The sequence below is a fragment of the Myotis daubentonii genome, chromosome 11 (genome assembly GCF_963259705.1).
Source record: "Myotis daubentonii chromosome 11, mMyoDau2.1, whole genome shotgun sequence".
NCBI classification, from domain to species: Eukaryota; Metazoa; Chordata; class Mammalia; order Chiroptera; family Vespertilionidae; genus Myotis; species Myotis daubentonii.
In genome coordinates this window covers 14,760,627-14,779,999 of record NC_081850.1, presented here as the reverse complement: position 1 = coordinate 14,779,999, position 19,373 = coordinate 14,760,627, and the positions used below count along the sequence as shown (strand labels likewise).

General features: G+C 45.1%; 1 protein-coding gene across 2 annotated transcripts in view; it reads left to right on the top strand.

The window, feature by feature from the left end:
- The window catches only part of TEK (TEK receptor tyrosine kinase), a 111,056-nt gene extending 103,246 nt beyond the window's left edge, over window positions 1-7,810 (top strand). For both annotated transcript variants that reach the window (XM_059656515.1, XM_059656514.1), the window contains exons 19-23: window positions 1,150-1,220; window positions 2,136-2,176; window positions 3,014-3,110; window positions 5,848-5,947; window positions 6,776-7,810. In XM_059656515.1, the coding sequence (XP_059512498.1) occupies window positions 1,150-1,220; window positions 2,136-2,176; window positions 3,014-3,110; window positions 5,848-5,947; window positions 6,776-6,850 (384 nt within the window). In that variant the 3' untranslated portion in view covers window positions 6,851-7,810. The remainder of the gene's footprint in view (window positions 1-1,149; window positions 1,221-2,135; window positions 2,177-3,013; window positions 3,111-5,847; window positions 5,948-6,775) is intronic.
- Window positions 7,811-19,373: the final 11,563 nt, after the last annotated feature.

Below are 19,373 nucleotides of genomic sequence, written 5' to 3'. Positions count from 1 at the left end.
GCTTGCAGGCATGATCCTGGGCAGTGCTGAGCTCATGGGTGGGTGGTCTGGGAGGACGCCTGCTCCAGTGTCAGGGGGCTGAGGAAGAGCCCCTAAAAGACTTCTGACTCTGTCCCACCCAGCGAATGTGGCTGAAATGCCACAGTCAGCACCCGGATAGATCCCTGGCACAGGTATCTCTCTCTCAATAGGTGCATAGGATCCCTGTTGGGTGGATAGGAAGGGAGCCCCAAATCAGAGCAAAATTGAGGAAACTAGGAATAAAACTCAAACGTCACACTCCCCAATGTCTAGTCCACATCTAATTTTTCCAAGACTGGACTCAATAAGCCAGAAAATGGGGATAGCCTAGAGGGCCAGGCCCCCAAAGGGTGAGTGAGTGTGTCTCACCCCACCTCCAAACCCGTGTAAACCATGAGGTCCTTCCCTCTGCTGGTGGTACATCTGCACCCCGCTCCTTGTGGCCTGCCATGCTCTCTCCTCCCCCGCCCACCTGAGCCACCTACACATCTCAGAACCAAGCTCCAAGTCCCCTCCTCTGGAAACTCTTCCCCCACCTCCTGCACCGCCTTCGCCTTCCCACATTACAATTTCAGTCTCGGTTTCTATGCCGTCTCCCCTTTCAAACCTCTGAGTGTCTGTGAGAGCCACAAATTGAATAAAAGAATGGCCCTGGGTGGTGTAGCTCAGTGGTCAAGGGCATGTACCTGGGTTGCAGGTTTGATCCCCAGCCCCAGTCGGGGTACGTGTGGAAGGCAGCCAATCAATGTGTCTCTCTCACATTAATGTTTCTATCTCTCCCCTCTCTCCTACTCTCTTTACAAATCAATGGGGAAAATAGCATTGGGTGAGGATTAATGAAAAAAAAAATGAAAGGAATAAGTGACTACAAGTACACACATACATGCACACCCATTTTAGTTCAGTAGGCCCCCTGCAGGTAAGTAGGACTTAAATTATTTGCAGGTCTTTGAATTTGAAATCACACTTGTAGGTGGAACATATTCAAACAACAGCTCCTGAGCCATCATTCCTTGTGTCTTTGGAGCTCACATAGGGCTCCCTGGGCCTGAGTGAGCGCCACCTCGGGGAAGCCAGCCTCGTGAAGGGTCCTTCTGATCTAAGTGCATCTCCCTTTGTTCTCTGCAGGGGCGGCTCCCAGTGCGCTGGATGGCGATCGAGTCCCTCAACTACAGCGTCTACACAACCAACAGTGACGTGTGAGTACGCCTCGCGTCTCTCTGGGAGCAAAGCTACTCAGTACATAAAATCATAGACTAAATGGAGCCAGAGTGGCAGTGTCTGGGAGAAGTCACGGAGGGAGGCTTAGGTTTCCTTCTGCTGGTCAAGGACAGACCTCGTGGCCAAGGCTTGATGTCCAGAGAAGCAAGGGGCTCGCCGGCCCTCCTCCGGGGCTCCACTTCCAGACTGAGCTTGGTGCCCGAGACCCAGATAGCTGCTGAGGGTCAGGGCTGGCCAGGAGGTCGCCCGGGAGACCACCTTTCTTGTGGGCTGCAGTGACAAGGCTCAGGCTGATGATGGAAGGAAGGGGTGGGATTGAGACTTAGACCATCTTACCGACATGCCCTATTTTCAGAAGGAAAAACTAAGGCCGTGAGGGTTAAGGGGACTTGTTCAGGGGGTTTTCTTATGCCAGAGTTGAGGAGGAGGCTGGCAATTACTGTAGCCTCACTGTGTGCAGGGCGCCTTTGAGGCGTTATCTCACATCCTGTCTGCATAGCTCAGAGGTAGAAGTTGGCATCCCCACTTTCCGAATCATATACGAAGAGGCCTGAGGGTGCAGTAACTTATCCCAGGTTGCATGAGCAGCAGGTGGCGGAGGTGGGATTTAACGCCAATTTGTCTGGCCTAGAATTTGACCTGCTTCCCATAGCACCACCTGCACTCTTTGCCTGAAGTAAGTGGGGCTCCGGCCGGACCGACCATTTTCGTTACAATCCTCCCCCAGACCTAGGAGGAAAGAAGCACATGCTGTGTGCACGGGCCCGTCCCACTGAGCAGACACTTAGCTCTCTCTTCGGAGGGAGGGTCAGCCTTCCTGGCTGTGGGGCAGACGATGACGGCTTTCGCGCTTTAAGGATGCTGATGATTTCTCTCCCATTTCCCGTCTGCAGATGGTCCTACGGAGTGTTACTGTGGGAGATCGTGAGCCTAGGTGAGTATCCGGGTGTGTCTCCCAGTGCCCCTCACTGTGGACCCCACAGGGACCACCTGTATGTGGTGCCACCAGATGTCACTTGGAAACAGAGCCATGTGGGTTTCCACGTGTGAGTGGGTTTTAGTCCCATGTTTCTCCATATCTGATGTCACGTGTAATTGTAACAACCTGGTGGCTGCGAACTTTGTTATAGGTTAATTGTCCCCGCTTGGGCAAAGGTGTCAGAGAGCTCTTCCAAGTTTATTTCCGTCAAGGTGGTATGATTTAGTCGAGTAAAAAATCACATTTTGACGGCTACTGAATAGCCTGTGAGAGTGTGCATGCCCCCCAAAATAAATTTCACATTCATCATGACCCCAGTTTTAAATATTATACTTTAAAAGACTGGAAGGACTACACAGAAGGGTAATAAAAGCTATTGTATTTTTTTCTTCATACTTGTCTATATTTTCCAAGTTTCCTACAACTGTGTATGCTTTTAGATTTAAAATTAGACAGGAGCTATTGTAGAGTAGATAAAGCAAGAATCATGTAATGTAACTACTTCCAGTTAGGAAAAGGATGCACCTTGTTGATACGATGGGTGTGCTGTGTGCGACAGACTTGGAAAGCAGTAGCGCTGTGAGGTAGGACGTGGATCTTTGCACTGTGGTGCCGTCTGTAGCCCAAAGCCAGCTTTGATTGCGGTGGGTGTGCTCAGAGAGGAAGTTCATGCTGGGTGTGCACCCTGACACACTCTTCCTTCTCCCAGTCTCTTGGCTTCTGAGCCCCTGGGCAGAAGACTTTGGCTTCTGCACGGGAGGGGCTGAGGGCACGGTGTTTCCTGTCTTCCAGGCGGCACCCCCTACTGCGGGATGACGTGTGCAGAGCTCTATGAGAAGCTGCCGCAGGGCTACAGACTGGAGAAGCCCCTGAACTGTGACGATGAGGTGTAAGTCAGGCCTGTCCTACGGCCATTTATCTTCACCTCCCTGCTGCCTGTTTCGTGGGTAGACAGACTCCAGTGAAGGGATTAGCTCACTCCTGCACATATACATATACCTTCATGCACGCACACACTCATGGAGGTCAAAAAGAGCAGTGATAATGGGCTCTTTACCCTAAGCTGGTTGTGCAATGGCAGGGAGGAGGAGCGTCGCAGGCATGGAAATCCAGGAGGAACTGAGGGAGACAGTTCTTGGGAAGGCTGAAGATGAGGTCAGCAAAAGCAGAAAAGATCCGAAAGTGATGACACTGTTCGCAAATAAGTGTATGCAGTCTTGAGATGAACTCTGGGGATAGAATTTCAGAGCTGTTACATTAAGGAAGATGGATTTTTCTTCATGGGATTTCGCTTCTATAAAGATTACTTCCCACAGTAAAAATTACTCCGGGGGGAAGAATGATGAACTTTAGTGATACTGGAATTCCCACAGCTTAGCTGAGGGAGAAGCTGCATAACCGGCATAATTTGAAGAGTGGAAGGCTCTAGGTGGAATAAATAATTTATGTCTAAGCTTTAGTATGCATGCATATAAGCATAACCAATGGACATAAGACACGGGGTGATAGGGGAGGCTAGGGGACTGTCTAGGGCGGGGGGATAAAATGGATACATATGTAATACCCTTTGTAATACTTTAAGCAATAAAAAAAAAAAAAAAAAAAAAATAATTTATGTCTAAGCTGAGCCACTTCCAAGAGTGAAAGAGGAGGTAATTAGGTTCCCGGCACAAAAGACACAACCTCTTCCGTCCTGGGCAGACCTTGTGGTATGTGAACCATCTCTGGACCAAGTCTCCAAAATGCCGCCTTTTGAGATTCATCCCATGAGGGGTGAGCTTTCTCAGTTGTTATGAAACTTCTGTTAAAGTACAAACTGTTCTAGAATCCTTGACACCCAAGGCCAATGGTGGAGAGTCTGTGCACATTAGGTTCCCGGAGGCACTTGTTCAGCATGTGAAATCTTGAACCCCACTCCCAGGCATTGGTTCAGAGGGTCTGGTGCGGGTCCCCAGAATCTGCATCCTGATAATGCAGGTAGTTCTGGCCACATCTGAGAAAGCACTGCCTTCGACCATGCTTCCCACGCTATGTTTATGGAACATGCAAGACGTTAATAAATAACACAGGGAGAAAGGAATTCAGGGGTCAGTTATACTAGTATTTGGGAAGTGTGTGCTAAACCTGGTTAAACAGGTTTTTTGTTTGCTTGTTTTTAAAAATATATATGTATGTATATTTTTTATTGATTTCAGAAAGAAACATCAATGATGAGACAGAATCATTGATCGGTTGCCTCCTGCACGCCCCCCACTGGGATCCAGCCCACAACCCGGGCATGTGCTCTGACCAGGAATCAAACTGTGACTTCCTGGTTCATAGGTGTCGGGGCTGACCAGCAGCCCCTGAATGATGGATGAACAGATTACTCAGATACAGTTTGTCTGTACAAGAGAGGGCTAAGGGGCCTCTGGCTTTAGTAGCCAGAGCAGCCTCATTTGCCTGCCTCGTTAGGCCTTTATTGGAATTTTTTTTTTCAAGGTCCCAGCACAGTGGGTTGGGGTGACAGCCCTCCTCCCACCTGGCAGAAGGCCTGCTTTCTTGCTGTGTCCTCACATAGCAGATGGGGTGGGGAAGATAGAGAGAATAGGAGTGAGGAAGCGGAATTTTTATCTTTAGATACAATCAGTAAGGTGAGTAATCTTGGGAGGACACATGTATTTACATTGTCCTCTAGGCAAGGGCATCCAGGGATTAAGCATAAGGATTCCAGTAAACACCCCGGGGTCTGCACATGCATAGACTTGTTTGGAAAGGTCAAGGAATAATTAGGGGCACTGCCTTTGACACTCCCCTCAGCCTCCCCTAAGTGGGAATTCCGATAAACAGGGCAGGCGGCCTTCCACACACTTCCCTTTTATCAGAATGTCCTCCTTACAACTTTCCAACCAAGTCTCTTGTGCTCCCCAACACAAAGATCGATGCTCAACCACTAAGCCACACCAGCCAGGCTGTTTGCTTGTTTTTAATGGCAGGATTTCTCAAGATTTTACTAGCTGATCCCTAAGAGCAGTGGTTCTCAACCTTCTGGCCCTTTAAATACAGTTCCTCATGTTGTGACCCAACCATAAAATTATTTTTGTTGCTACTTCATAACTGTAATGTTGCTACTGTTATGAATCGCAAATATCTGATATGCAGGATGGTCTTAGGCGACCCCTGTGAAAGGGTCGTTCAACCCCCAAAGGGGTCGCGACCCACAGGTTGAGAACCGCTGCCTAAGAGGGATATGCAGAAGTGGCAATTTTGCACACTTACTTGAGCTTGAAGCCATTTTTTTAAAAATGAAACACTAATACTTCGAGAGATGGAGTATTCCAAGAAAAATGCTGCCCTAGAGACATAACTCAGTTTTTTCCAGAAGATCAGAAGAGCTGAGGCCAAGATCCCCAGGCATGGTACCCAGGATGGGCGTCAGATCTACGGGGAGAGGAAAGGGCTTGGCTAGGGAGGCGGGAGACCTGGTAGGATCTTCCCAGTGCTGTGCCTCTATCTCCTGCTGCCTAAGCTTAATGCCCAGGGGTTGCAGGGCCACATTCTCTTCTCATTTCCATGCTCTGCACCTGGCCAGGCCCAGGACTGCAGCACAGACACTGAGTTAACCCTTGAACTCTTCATTTCCAAAGGTATGATCTAATGAGACAGTGTTGGAGGGAGAAGCCATACGAGAGGCCCTCATTTGCCCAGATTCTGGTGTCCTTAAACCGGATGTTAGAAGAACGAAAGGTGAGTCTGGAGTTCAACGAGGGGCTCTTTCATTGGAATTCCTCATGTGCCCAGTGTGGCGAATAAAAAAAGTCTGATGCGATTTAACAAGTTCTTCTGGGCACAGCCCTAGGTATTATAGGGACACAAAAGATGTGGCCCCAATCTTGAGAAGTTACAGTTTGGGAGGAGATAAGATCTCTTCTATACAAGATACGGTCACACACAACAACATATAAAATTAGCCTATTTGAGTTAGAAGGAAGCTTAAATCTTATCAGCTTGGCCCTTTAATTTTATAGACAAGGAAACAGACTCAGAGGTGAAGGTGACTAGCCCAAGGGCACACGGCCGGTAACACCAGAGCATGGTCTGCAGGTTACTAGGGGGAGGGTCAAGAATTCTATAAACATTTCTAGAAGGTAGCTGGCTCTATGTATCTAGAGTTTAAAAGATGAATCTAAGTCAGGGAGATAGATTTTTGACAGTCATCAAAACCCAAGTGGTGATTAAACCAGAACGAGATGCCGGTTGGATGACACGGGTGCCGTGAAGGTGAGAAGTGGGCAGAGGCAGGGGCCTTAGCAGCCAGAACACTTCAGGGGGGACCAGTGAGAGACAATGAGAAAGGGAAGCTCAGAAACAGGGGGAGTGAGAGGAACATTTACTGGCCGGAGTCACGGGGTACACACAGTCCAGAAAGAAAGCTGTCCAATACAAAAGGAACCGAGGACGGAAAAGGGGCCCCAAGTACCTGGTGTTTGAATGGAAACAAGCAAAGGACAGCAGAGAGCTGCTGTGACTGCCCCCGTGGAGGCGGCCGCCTCTGAGCCACTCTTGTTCTTCCAGACCTACGTGAATACCACGCTGTATGAGAAGTTTACCTACGCAGGGATCGACTGCTCTGCTGAAGAAGCGGCCTAGGGCAGGCCTCCACCGTCTGTGCATTCTGTCGCCCCTTCACGGGCACCAGAGACCCTTGACAGCCAAGACAGCAAGCGAGCCTGTGCCAAGGGCGGAGACGGAGAACAGTGGAGCGTGTATACAGCTGGATGTCTGGGACTTTCACGCGAAGACCCGTGTGTGAAGCTACAGCACACTCTGACTCTACACAGAACTGTACATACTGTTTTGAGTAAGAATGGGCTGAACTCAGAATGCCCGTTTGTGGTTTCATATGCAATAATATATTTTTCTAAATATGTGGGTTTTAAAGACAGGTGTGAAAGTACAATGACTGTAATGCAATAACTCATTATTGTCCTAGATATTTTTGATATTTACCTTTGTATTGAATGTTCTAAAATGTCTTGCTGTATAGAAGTAAAATATTGTTAACAAACCTAACACTGACCCTGAGAGCACAGGTAAGAAAAGTGTGGGAATTGTAGGAGTCTTCATGGGACATGGGTTAACATTAAAGAGACGGAAAAGTCCAGGTGATGACATGTAAAGTAGGTTCTCCCGTCTCTAAGGCTTCTCACTCACCGGTAGCAGCCATCCAATTTCACAGTCATTTGACAACATGCTTACGTGTGACCAGTGCCCATCAGTCCAGAACATTAACATCTAAAAATAGACTTAAGTCTCATTCCTTACATGCCTAAAACCTTTTGACATGTATAAATAAGTTTGAAAGATAAATGAATGGGATTTGGTTTTAGTTTCTCTGGTAACATTGATTGTGTATTTGAAGACATTAAAATAGGAAGCCTGGAGTTACATTTGGGAGACATGTGACATTTATCATGTCAAATTAACATACTTAATGCATTGCACATTGTAAAAACTTTGTTTTGACCCGTTGTATGTTTACTGTTTATACTGTAGGCACATGTTACACTGAGATCACATAGTAAGTGAATAAATGTCTTGCCTACCCACTGTTTTGTCCAGCAATGTGTCTCATGAGTATTTCCAAATGTCTGCATTGTACTTTATAGAAAAACACCTTAAATCGCCATTCTCTAACTTTTCAGTAACATGCCTGTAGAGCAGTTGCTGGAATTCTCCATTTGGCATGGTATGTGAAGCTCACAGATTGGAACTGTCTTCCAGAATGTTCTGTCTAGTCTGTGTTCTTGTACCAGAGCAGCACCCCACTGGTAGTGGTCCAATGAGAAACCAGGGCTTAGGGCTGGATTCCCTTCTAATTGTGCGATGATGCTAAACAGTCAACATACCGCCTAAAGTTCCATGTTCCTGCCATCTAACCCACTGTATGCATTCAGCAGCAAGGACAAGGAAACTGAGTTTACCCAAAGGATCTTCATTCACAATGGCATATTTAAGGGGAGACAGAGGAAAAAGCAAGACTGCTGGTAGGCCACTGATTTAACCAGTAAGTGGAACCTCGAATGAAGAGCCATTGAAAATATGTCTAAATACAGTTGACCCTTGAACAACATGGTGGGCGATCAGGGGTGCCAACTACCTCTGTAGTTAAAAATCCACGTATATAATATTTGACTTCCCCCCAAATAAATAATCTACTGTCAACCTGAGGCCTTACTGATAACAAACAGTCAATGAACACATATTACATATGTATTAATACTGTATTCTTACAATAAAGTAAGCTAGAGAAAGTTTAAGAATCAAGAAAATCATAAGGAAGGAAAAATACATTTATAGTCTCTGTTTTAAAAAACAAAACTCTATGTGTAAGTGGACCCATGCAATTCAAACCCCTGTTGTTCAAGAGTCAACTGCATACAACAGTTCCTTTTGCTTTTTACCCAAATTATGTAGTTTGTAAAGATACTCCTGGTTTCTCTTGGTTTGCATATACACGGAATTGGAAAAGAATAAGGTGATCTGAAATGCAGATATTTTTGCATATGGTTTTAGAATGGACAAGAAGGTATTTTCCCTATTATAGTTGGGTTTTATCTATTTAAAATAATTAAAAATTACATCACTATGACTTTATCTCACATCAAGTATATGACAAAAGAGATAGCTAAGTACTTATGGTAGCAAGAAAAAGGTATTCAGTGATAATTAAGAAATTCTTGTAAATTCAAAATAACCACGCAGCAAACCTGAGGTATGCTTCCTGAGGGCATATCACAGTCAACTATCAGAAGGTGACTAATTCCCTTTGGTGCCAAGCTATACCACCCATCACTCTGTGACTCATCTACACCATGTCAAAGAAACCTCTGTAGTCCTGTAGCATGTTACCAGATTAATATTGAAGATCATGGACTTTTACTCAAAGGGAAATTGTCAAATGAATAACGCCATTTAGTTTCCACATTACCAAAGAGCAATTAAGAAAGAAATAACCTCCTCAAAGAGATTAGACACCTGAGGTATTGGGAATATAGATTAGAACTCACTATGTTTAAAGATCCATAGGATACTCCCTTTAAAAAGAAAATCAGTCCTGGCCGATTTAACTCAGTGGTTTGAATGCAAGTCCACAGACCAAAGGATCACGGGTTCATTCCTGGTCAAGAGCACATACCTTGATTGCAGGTTCATCCCTTCCCTGGGTAGAAGGAGGTAACCAAACAACATTGATATTTCTCTCTCTCCCTCCCTTCCTCCCTCCAGCTCTCCCTAAAAAAAGTCAAATCCTCTGGTGAGGATTAAAAAAAAATCAGCGAATTATTGATAAAATCAAGTAACAGAATGTAAGATGGGAAACATAAGAATCTTAGAAGAATCCACAGGCAGCAAAATATCAGACATATGTTGTAGCAATATCTTTACCGATACAGCTCCTAGACCAGTGATGGCGAACCTTCTGAGCTGGCGTGTCAGCATTTTGAAAAACCCTAACTTAACTCTGGTGCCGTGTCACATATAGAAATTTTTTGATATTTGCAACCATAGTAAAACAAAGACTTATATTTTTGATATTTATTTTATAGATTTAAATGCCATTTAACAAAGAAAAATCAACCAAAAAAATGAGTTCACGTGTCACCTCTGACACGCATGTCATAGGTTCGCCATCACTGTCCTAGGGCAATGGAAACTAAGGCAAAAATAAATAAATGGGACTATATCAAAATTAAAAAGCTTCTGCACAGCAAAATAAACCATCAACAAAACAATGAGAAAGCCCACTGCATGGGAGAACATATTTGCCAATGTTATATCCGATAAGGATCTAATCTCCAAAATTTGTAGGAACTCATACATCTTAACAAAAGGAAGATAAACAATCCAATCAACAAAATGGGCAAATGACCTAAGTAGACACTTTTCAAAAGTGGACATACAGAAGGCCAAGAGACATATGAAAACATGCTCAAAGTCACTAATCATCTGAGAGATGCAAATCTAAACAGCAATGAGGTGCCATCTCACACCTGTCAGAATAGCTATCATCAACAAACGACAAGTACTGGCGAAGATGTGGAGATAAAGGAACCCTTGTGCACTGCTGGTGGGAATGCAGACTGGTGCAGCCACTGTGGAAAACAGTATGGAGTTTCCTCAAAAAATTAAAAATAGAACTCCCACTTGACCCAGTAATCACACTTCTAGGAATATATCCCAAGAAATAAAAAACACCAATCAGAAAGGATATATGCACCCCTATGTTCATAGCAGCACAATTTACAATAGCTAAGATTTGGAAACAGCCTAAGTGCCCATCAGCAGATGAGTGGATTAAAAACCATGGTACATCTACACAATGGAATACTATGCTGCTGTAAAAATGAAAGAACTCTGACCATTCGCAACAGCATGGATGGACCTGGAGAGCATTGTGCTAAGCGAAATAAGTCAGTTGGAAAAAGATACATATCACACAATCCCACTCATTTGTGGAATATAATCAACAACATAAACTGATGAACAAAATAGATCCAGAGACAGAAACATCGAACAGACCGTCAAACTTCAGAGGGAAGGTAGGGGAGGGTGAGAAGTGGGTAAGAGATCAACCAAAGGACTTGTATGCATGCATATAAGCATAACCAATTGACACAGACACTGGGCGGGGGGGGTGAGGGGGGGGAGGCGGTGAGGGCATGTGCTGAGCGGTTGGGAATGGCTGGGGAGAGGTCAATGGAGGAAAAAGGAGACATACCAGTATGTAATACTTTATACAATAAAGAATTAAAAAATAAATAAAGTAACAGGACACCACTTAGAATAAAAACACATTACATAACAGCCAAATGACCCAAACCCTTATGTTAACAGGATGCATGGAAAAGTTTACATTTACTTCCATATATTTTTGTAAGGAAAACCTTTACTTCTATTTGTCTGTAGGAGAGCTAAAGAAAACTGTTAAAAGCATCTTTAACAAAATTGTAACTCCAAGAAGAATGATGGTGTTAGGTATTTACAGAAAAAGATGTAGGTAACCTGAGAAACAATCTTTGTGAACGTCATGGACCCATTCCTTCAGCTGTGAACCATCTTCCACTGTGATGTGCACACTACCTCTGAAGGTGAGCCAAAAATTCCAACTAACCTCAGTCCTCCCCCCACCGCCCAGTCACAACTTGAGAAACCACTGTGCCAATTTAACCTTTAAGATGTAATAAATAAACTTCGACAGCAATTTCCCTCCTCCTTGATCTGAAACTGTCAAGAAACCTCATACCGTTATTGACCGAACTCTACTGCCAGCAGCGGAGGCCAGGGGAGTCACGGACACCATGATGCCAAGATATTCTTGGGCAAAGTGTTTTCTTCTTTCCTCTCAGATCCTCTTTCACCTTCCATAGGACCAGTTCCATGCAGGCATACTTGATTTGTGACCTCCAAACAGTGCAGAATATAAAGTAACACATGAGACACAAGATGGTTTATTGTGCTGTTATCCATGAATGTTTTCAAAACAAAGCCGTTTATAGCAAAACTAGAGGCCCAGTGCATGAAATTCGTGCACTGGTAGGGTCCCTAGTGGCTGCCAGCTGCTGGCCGGGTACTCCCTCCCTTCCCCTGGCTGGCCCCGCCCCCTAGTCAAACTCCCGGATTAACTCCCGATCGAGGTAACAATTTGCATGCTATGCTTTTATTACATAGGATTAACACTGCCACTTACCAAAATATGATTTTTAACACCTAAAACAACCCCTAGTGATTGCCATATAAATGTTTTCTATAAATCCAGAGTAGCAAGCATCTCCCTTTTTCTGTGGACCTTGTCGTGCCACGTGGCCACTTCCCTGCTGGTACTGGATAGCATATCAGTAGCTTCTCCATGAACCTCTTTTCCAGGGAGATATATAAGAGCAAAGTGATGCACCCCCAAAGGAGATCTGGCAAGAAGCTGGAAATATGGAGTGCTAGAAAAAGTACACTTCTCTAAACAAAAGAATGACATTAGATACAAGATTATATGGCTTCAAGAGTAGCTGAAATTTACCCAGAATATAAAGCTATGGATCTGATGAGAAAAGTGGTGTCTGAGATTAAGTGAGAAGAATCACATGATCCATAATTCTAAAATAGGATAAAATCTGTATTTTGTACAATTAATAACAGAATTAGAGGAGTATCCCATGTATTAAATATATTTAGAAACATAACATTGTAACACAATTAACTTTCTTATTGTATACATAGGTGGGGTCTATATGGGAATGTATGAATATACAGAGTAACTAACCTCCATCCCAAGTCAGGCATTGGTAAACTGTGCATATTGCAATGCCACTAACAGGTAGTTGATGGCTGTACCTATTGTACTTGACTAACTTGTTTAAAGTTGATATATTTCATCAGAAAAAAAAAGAGAAGTTCTGGGAGCAAGACATACCAATCCAGTATAAAGCAAGCACACATGTAATGAACCTACTGATTTGAGCTATACTTCTAACAGCACGCACACATACTTTACTCAGGGTGAGATAACGGAGCCCAATCAGTTTTAGAATCTCATTTGGTTTAATGAAAAGCACACGTATGACAAGAGGTCCTCAGCAAAATTTAGAATGGAATTAGCTCTCCATACCCACGGAAGTTTTATGCACGAGTTCAAAGGGTAGGCCGCCTGCTGAACCATTCTCTAGCCACCATTCTCAGTGTAGCTGCTGAGATGCTAGGACTGTACCAGGCAGTGGGCCTGTGATGCTTACATACATAGGCAGCTGCTTTAGTCTCCACTGGTTTAGAGAACCCACAGAGAAGACCCACTATATAAGCATTTCAGACAGCAGACTTTTGCCATGGACACTGGCTTGTTCAGTCAACTCAGACTCAGGATTCTGATATTAATCATAAGCAAAGGGTCCTTACCGTTATTCGGAATGATTCTCTGCAGGTAGTCAGCCGCGAGACTCTTAAGTGGTCTTTGTGAGGCAAGCCTAGCCGATGAGGAAGCAGAACTGTTGTGTCCACAATCGAAGTATGAATTAACTGTCAAATGAAAGACAAACCTATCAGAAGCTCTTTGCAAAGAATAAGGACGATGATAGCAGCAACTCTAACTGTAGCAGAAGTGACTAACACAATAGCAGGTAACAGAGCAGTTATGTGAGTCACTACGCACTTTACATGGATTATGTCATTACAACCTCCCAAGTAACATAATGAGGTATTTTATTGTGCCTTTTTACAGCCAAGGAAACAGGCTTTGAGATGTTAAGAAAGTTGCCTAACCTGAGTTAGTTGAGTAGAAAGAAATCAAATCATGAGAGCACCACCAGGGGGTAGCATAAGCACAGAGAGATTCCACCAATGACAGGGTATAGGAAGAGCCAGGCTCCTCCCACCTTGTGACTAGCTGAGGGGCACACCTCAGTTCAGTGCATGTCCTTTCAGTGATTTCTGACCTGTCTCTGTGGAGGACCACGCAAGTGTCAATCCCATTTAAGTCCAAATGCCCTGTGCTCACAAATGAAGTGGAATCCGTTTTTACTGAGATTAGATAAAGCCTGAAATATGACAGGAGAGACACAGGGGAGAGGGTCAGGTAACAGCCTAGCAAGTCAGGTACCACTTTGGGCTCATCCTTAGGGGAGCTGTAATTTGAAAAGGCACTGAATAAGATTAGCCTCAGGACAAGCGTAGCTTAAAGAATGACTGAGAAATGAGGAGTTGGATATGTCATGTCTAGCACCTACTACGCCGCACCCATAAGCACCTAAAATAGTCATTTCATATGCCAACCACCACAGGGGCACTGGTTCCTGGCTACAAGGTACTGAGTAAATAAAAGAAGGTGGTGATGGAGACCGAAAAAGAGAAATGACTTATTTGGATGAAGAAACAGTCTGGTTACAAGGAATGAAGGAAACGCGAGGCTTTGGGATTTTCTGCTCTGGGTGACAGGTGACATTAAGTCCCTGTGAGAAGTCCAGTTTGAGATGTGATGTCTCCGAGGCGACAGAAGAACATCCCTGTGAAGAGCTTTCTCACAGAAAACTGGTGTCCCCAACTCTCTTTCCCACAGTTTGGTCAGGTGTCCGTGGAAGCACCTTCTGGGCTTATCTGTCACACACAAAGGTAACACTGTGGTGTGAAATAAACATCTACACTTTGGATAGCAGCTTCACAGAGAAAAAGGCTAACATGCGCCTATGAAAATTAGGTGGCCTTACTTGTATTCCTTCACGGAAGAACCAGCCCTTCTCTGCATGAAGGCAAGTCCTAGGGTGGCTGAAACAAATCCCCAGTGAAGGCCCCCAAAGTCCTAGAGCTATGCCGTGGGGCGCGGCAGCAGCAGACACAGCCAGCTGTGGCTATTTCAATGTGAATGAAACGAGGTGAAAACATTGTCCCAGTTTCATTAGACACATTTCAAGTGCTCAACAGCCTCATGTGGCTAGTGAAATACTGGATAGTGAAAATGTAGAACAGAAGATTCTAGATGTCTAGAATGGATGTCTAGAGCAGCCATCGCCAACCAGTGGTCCGAGGACCACTGGTGTTCTGTGAGGTCCGAAAGGTTGGCGACCGGTGATCTAGAGCACTGTTTTTGAACAGGGGTGGCCAGTAAACTAAGTGCCAAACTGTAAATATTTTAGGCTTGCAGTCCCTGTCAAAACTACTCAACAGCCTCCAAGTACTGTGAATCAGCTATAGAAAAAACGGAAATGAATGGGTGTGGTAGCTCTGTCCCAATAGGAAATGAATGGGTGTGGTAGCTCTGCCCCAATAAGATATCTCCAAAACCAGGTGGCCAGCATGGGCCACAGTGTGCTGACGCCTGTTCTAGAACACAGAGCAAAGGACAGACCATTTGAACCTGGAGAGTATTCAAGGTGAGATTTTCCAGCCTGTCATGCCAAGAGAAAGGAACATGACATTTGATTCTGAGCCCACCTATAAAATGTACTTGATTTAATGTAAAAAAAAGTATCTCCAAGTATGTGAATAAAATAATTTGATAAACTTAGTCCTGTTCATTTGATAAAGACAATGATTTTTTTATCATAATTGATAGCAGCCTTTCCTTCTAATCTTGATTAGCCAAGTGATTGTAGTAGCTCTTATACCGCACCGACAGGGATTCTTGTCATCTTGATCAGCAAATCAAGCATTAATGATAACACAATGTTAATGAATACCATCTTAACATAGAATTTTGAAAAAATATGAGCCTGTAGTTCTTTACCTTTAGAGTATGTAGACTATGTTCATAGCTATGTCCAACTAGTACAGTGTCAGCACTGAAGGGGTTCAACAAGATGGCTTGCACATCGCTGATTGATGTTCTAGTGTTCTTTAAGTCATCCTCCACCACACCGGAAAACCTACCCCGTAAGACACATAATGCATATAAGTCAAGGATATACCTCAGTGGAATTCATCCTTAGTTAGAACACATTACTCACCCAATGCGATAAAGATTGCTGAACAAAACAGAGATCTTACTTGTATGACTGTCAACTATCTGTTTACCAGGTTATACTGGTAACCTAATAAAATTTATAATTTGGAGCATGGGGAAAGACATTATTGTAAGTTCATAGAATTCCTTTATCCAGTTTAGTTAAGGAATGTGATATAGAATCAAATATTTGGATTAAGAGGAAATTATCATAGAGCACTAAGGTTCATTTTATAACATTTTTAAAAGAATGCAGTGCATTGAATGCATTTGAAGTCTTTTTTAAGATTCAGTTTCTTTTATGTAAATGTAAGCCCTTCAGTTATCACTTGCTACTATGAATTATCAATAAGTACCAAAGTATTTTCTGACTTGTTCCAAGGAATTAGGAAAGATCCCATTAAACCCATGAAAGACTAAGAACCAACAAGAGTATAACTTTAAATATATTACAATATTACCTGTCAATTATATCCCAATAAAGCTGGGGGGGCAGGGGGAGCACAATAGATGGAACTGCTAGGATATGGCCAAAATGAGTGGGTGGAAAAATCAAATGAGGTCAGGAGAGAGATTAGGACATAAAACTCAATTTCTGATAACAGCAACCTTTATTGAGTGTTTATGCATATAACACTTTTTCTGAATTGTGAGGGAATTTAGGTTAAAAAATCCTTATTAGCTGGCCAGTGTGGCTCAGTGTTTGAGCATCGACCTATGAATTAGGAAGACATGGTTCAATTCCTGGTCAGGCCATATCCCCTGGTTGTGGACTCCATCCCCAGTATGGGGCATTCAGGAGGCAGCTGATCAATGATTCTCTCTCATCATTGATGCTTCTCTCCCCATCTCCCTCTCTGTCCTTCTCTCTCCTTCTTTCTCCCTCTGTCTCTCTCTTGTCCTCTCTGAAATCAATAAAAAATATATTTTAAAAAACCTAGTTAACAGAATTCTCTATAATTATTCAATATTTATCATCAAAATTTTTTAAAATTTATATGACCACATTACTTCGTGTTCCAAAATTATTAGACACACACACACATCTATATGTATAAAAACCTAAGCGACCATTATGACTGAATGACCAGAACGACTGGAACAACCAGTCAACTTGTCGCTATGATGCACACTGACCACCAGGGGACAGACACTCAATGCAGGAGCTGCCCCCTGGTGGTCAGTGTGCTCCCACAGCCAACCTCCCGCAGCCAGCCAACCTCTCATGGCCCCTAACCCTGGTCAGCCAGGCTCCCCCATTGGCCCCAATTGGGGGGAGGGGACCAGCCAGCCAACCTCCTGCAGCCCCTCCCCCTGACTGGCTGGCCTACCTCCTGCAGCCCCTCCCCTTTGCCAGCCAGCCCCCCCAATAGGCCCCAATCAGGGGGCTAGCCAGCCAACCTCCTGGGGTCCCTCCCCTGGCCGGCTGGCTCCTTGATAAGCCTCGATCACTGGCTAGGCTGAGAGACCCCATCTGTGTATGAATTCATGCACTGGGCCTCTAGTCTATCTATACTAATAAAAGTGTAATATGCTAATTAGGGTGGACATCTTCCAGATGTCCATCCAGACAAAGCCACAGTGGCTGCGAGGCCCAGGGCTCAGGAAGCCGTAGGCTCAGGCAGCTGTGAGCCCTGGTGGCTGCGAGGCCTGGGGCTCAGGAAGCCATAGGCTCAGGCAGCTGTGAGCCCTGGCGGCTGTGAGGCCCGGGGCTCAGGCTTCGCAGCCGCTGCGGCCGACAGTAGCAGCAGCAGTGGGGCGATTGGAGCAGCACCTTCCCCTGATCAACTCGGTCGCCTTCTGCAGAGGGAGGCCAGTAGGACATCTCCTGAGGACTCCTGGACTGTGAGAGGGGGCAGGCCGGGATAAGGGACACACACACCCGCCCCCCCCCCCCCCGCCCGTGCACGAATTTTTGTGCACTGGGCCTCTAATATGTATATATAATGCAAAGTGTCCCCTTGGGAGTTCGACTGACTGGGAGTTCGATCACTCACTATGACATGCACTGAACACCAAGGGGCGGTGCACAATGAAGAAAGGCCCTTGGCCAGCAGCCAGCAGCCAGGGAAGAGAGGCCCCTGCCAGGAGCTGGCTGCTGCTAGGGACCCTACCTCTGCTCAAATTTCGTGCACTGGGCCTCTAGTATTATATAATATGATATTGTATATATTGTATAGCACTATATACACTGAGTGGCCAGATTATTATGACCACCTGACATTTGTAGGCAAATTAGCCGTACACTGCATTGTGTGGGATATGGAAGCCAAAGGCCTGTTTGAACACCTTTGCTGTCTGTAATTACCAAGATAAAATGTCTCCAATTTGCACAGGAATACAAGGATTGGACAGTTGAGCATTGGAAAAAAGTCATGTGGTCCCATGAATCACGTTTCCAGTTGCATCATGCAGATGGCAGAGCGAGAATTTGGCAGAAACAGCATGAAAGCATGCACCCTACATGCATGAGTATAAGCCTTCAAGCTGGTGGGGGCAGTATTATGGTTTGGGGCATGTTTTCCTGGCATGATTTGGGCCCTTTAATTCATGTGGAACAACATCTGAATAGCACAACATACCTAAGTATCGTTGCTGATCAAGTTCATCCTATCATGTTGATTGCGTATCCCAATGGAGATGGCTTCTTCCAACAAGACAATGTGCCATGCCATGGTGCTTGTATTGTGCAGGAGGGTTTCAAGAACATGAGGAAAACTTTACCTTGCTTCGGTGGCCCCCACAATCACCAGATCTCAATCCAATTGAGCATTTGTGGGATGAAGTTAAAAGAGCCATCAGGCAGCTGGTTCCACAACCATCCAATCTCACAGAACTGGACAGTGCTATTCATCAGGCATGGTGTCAGAGTCCTCGCATCACCTTTCAACATCTCGTGGAGTCAATGCCAAGAAGAATCGCCACAGTATTGAAGGCAAAAGGTGGCCCAACGAAGTACTGATGGGGTGGTCAAAATAATCTGGCCACTCAGTGTATAGTATATACAGTACATGCTATTATATAATGCATATTATATATTCATTTATGTGTGTACAAATAATATTTGTTTATATATATACTAGAGGCCCGATGCACAAAAATATGTGAAATTGGGGGGGGGGGGTCCCTCAGCCCGGCCTATGCCCTCTTGCAGTCTGGGACCTCTCGGAGGATGTCCACCTGCTGGCTTAGGCCTGCTCCCTGGGGGATTGGGCCCAAGCTGACAGTCAGACATCCCTCTGGCAGCCCGGCAGCCCTTGGGGGATGTCCACTTACCAGCAGGGAGCAGACCTAAGCTGCTGTAAGACATCCTTAATGCTGCTGAGGAGCCGGGAGAGGCTCCCGCCACCACCGCTGTACTGGCAGCCATCAGCCTGGCTTGTGGCTGAGCAGAGCTCCCCCTGTGGGAGCACACTGACCACCAGGGGACAGCTCCTGCATTGAGCATCTGACCCCTGGTGGTCAGTGTGTGTCATAGTGACCAGTCATTCCCAGTCGTTCTGCTGTTAGGGTCAATTTGCATATTACCCTTTTATTATATAGGATAGAGTCCTGGTGCATGGGTGGGGGCCAGCTGGTTTGCCCTGAAGGGTGTCCTAGATCAGGGTGGGGGTCCTGCTTGGGTGCCTGGCCAGCCTGTGTGAGGGGCTGATGGCTGTTTGCAGGCTGGCAACAACCCCTTTAGGGTGGGGG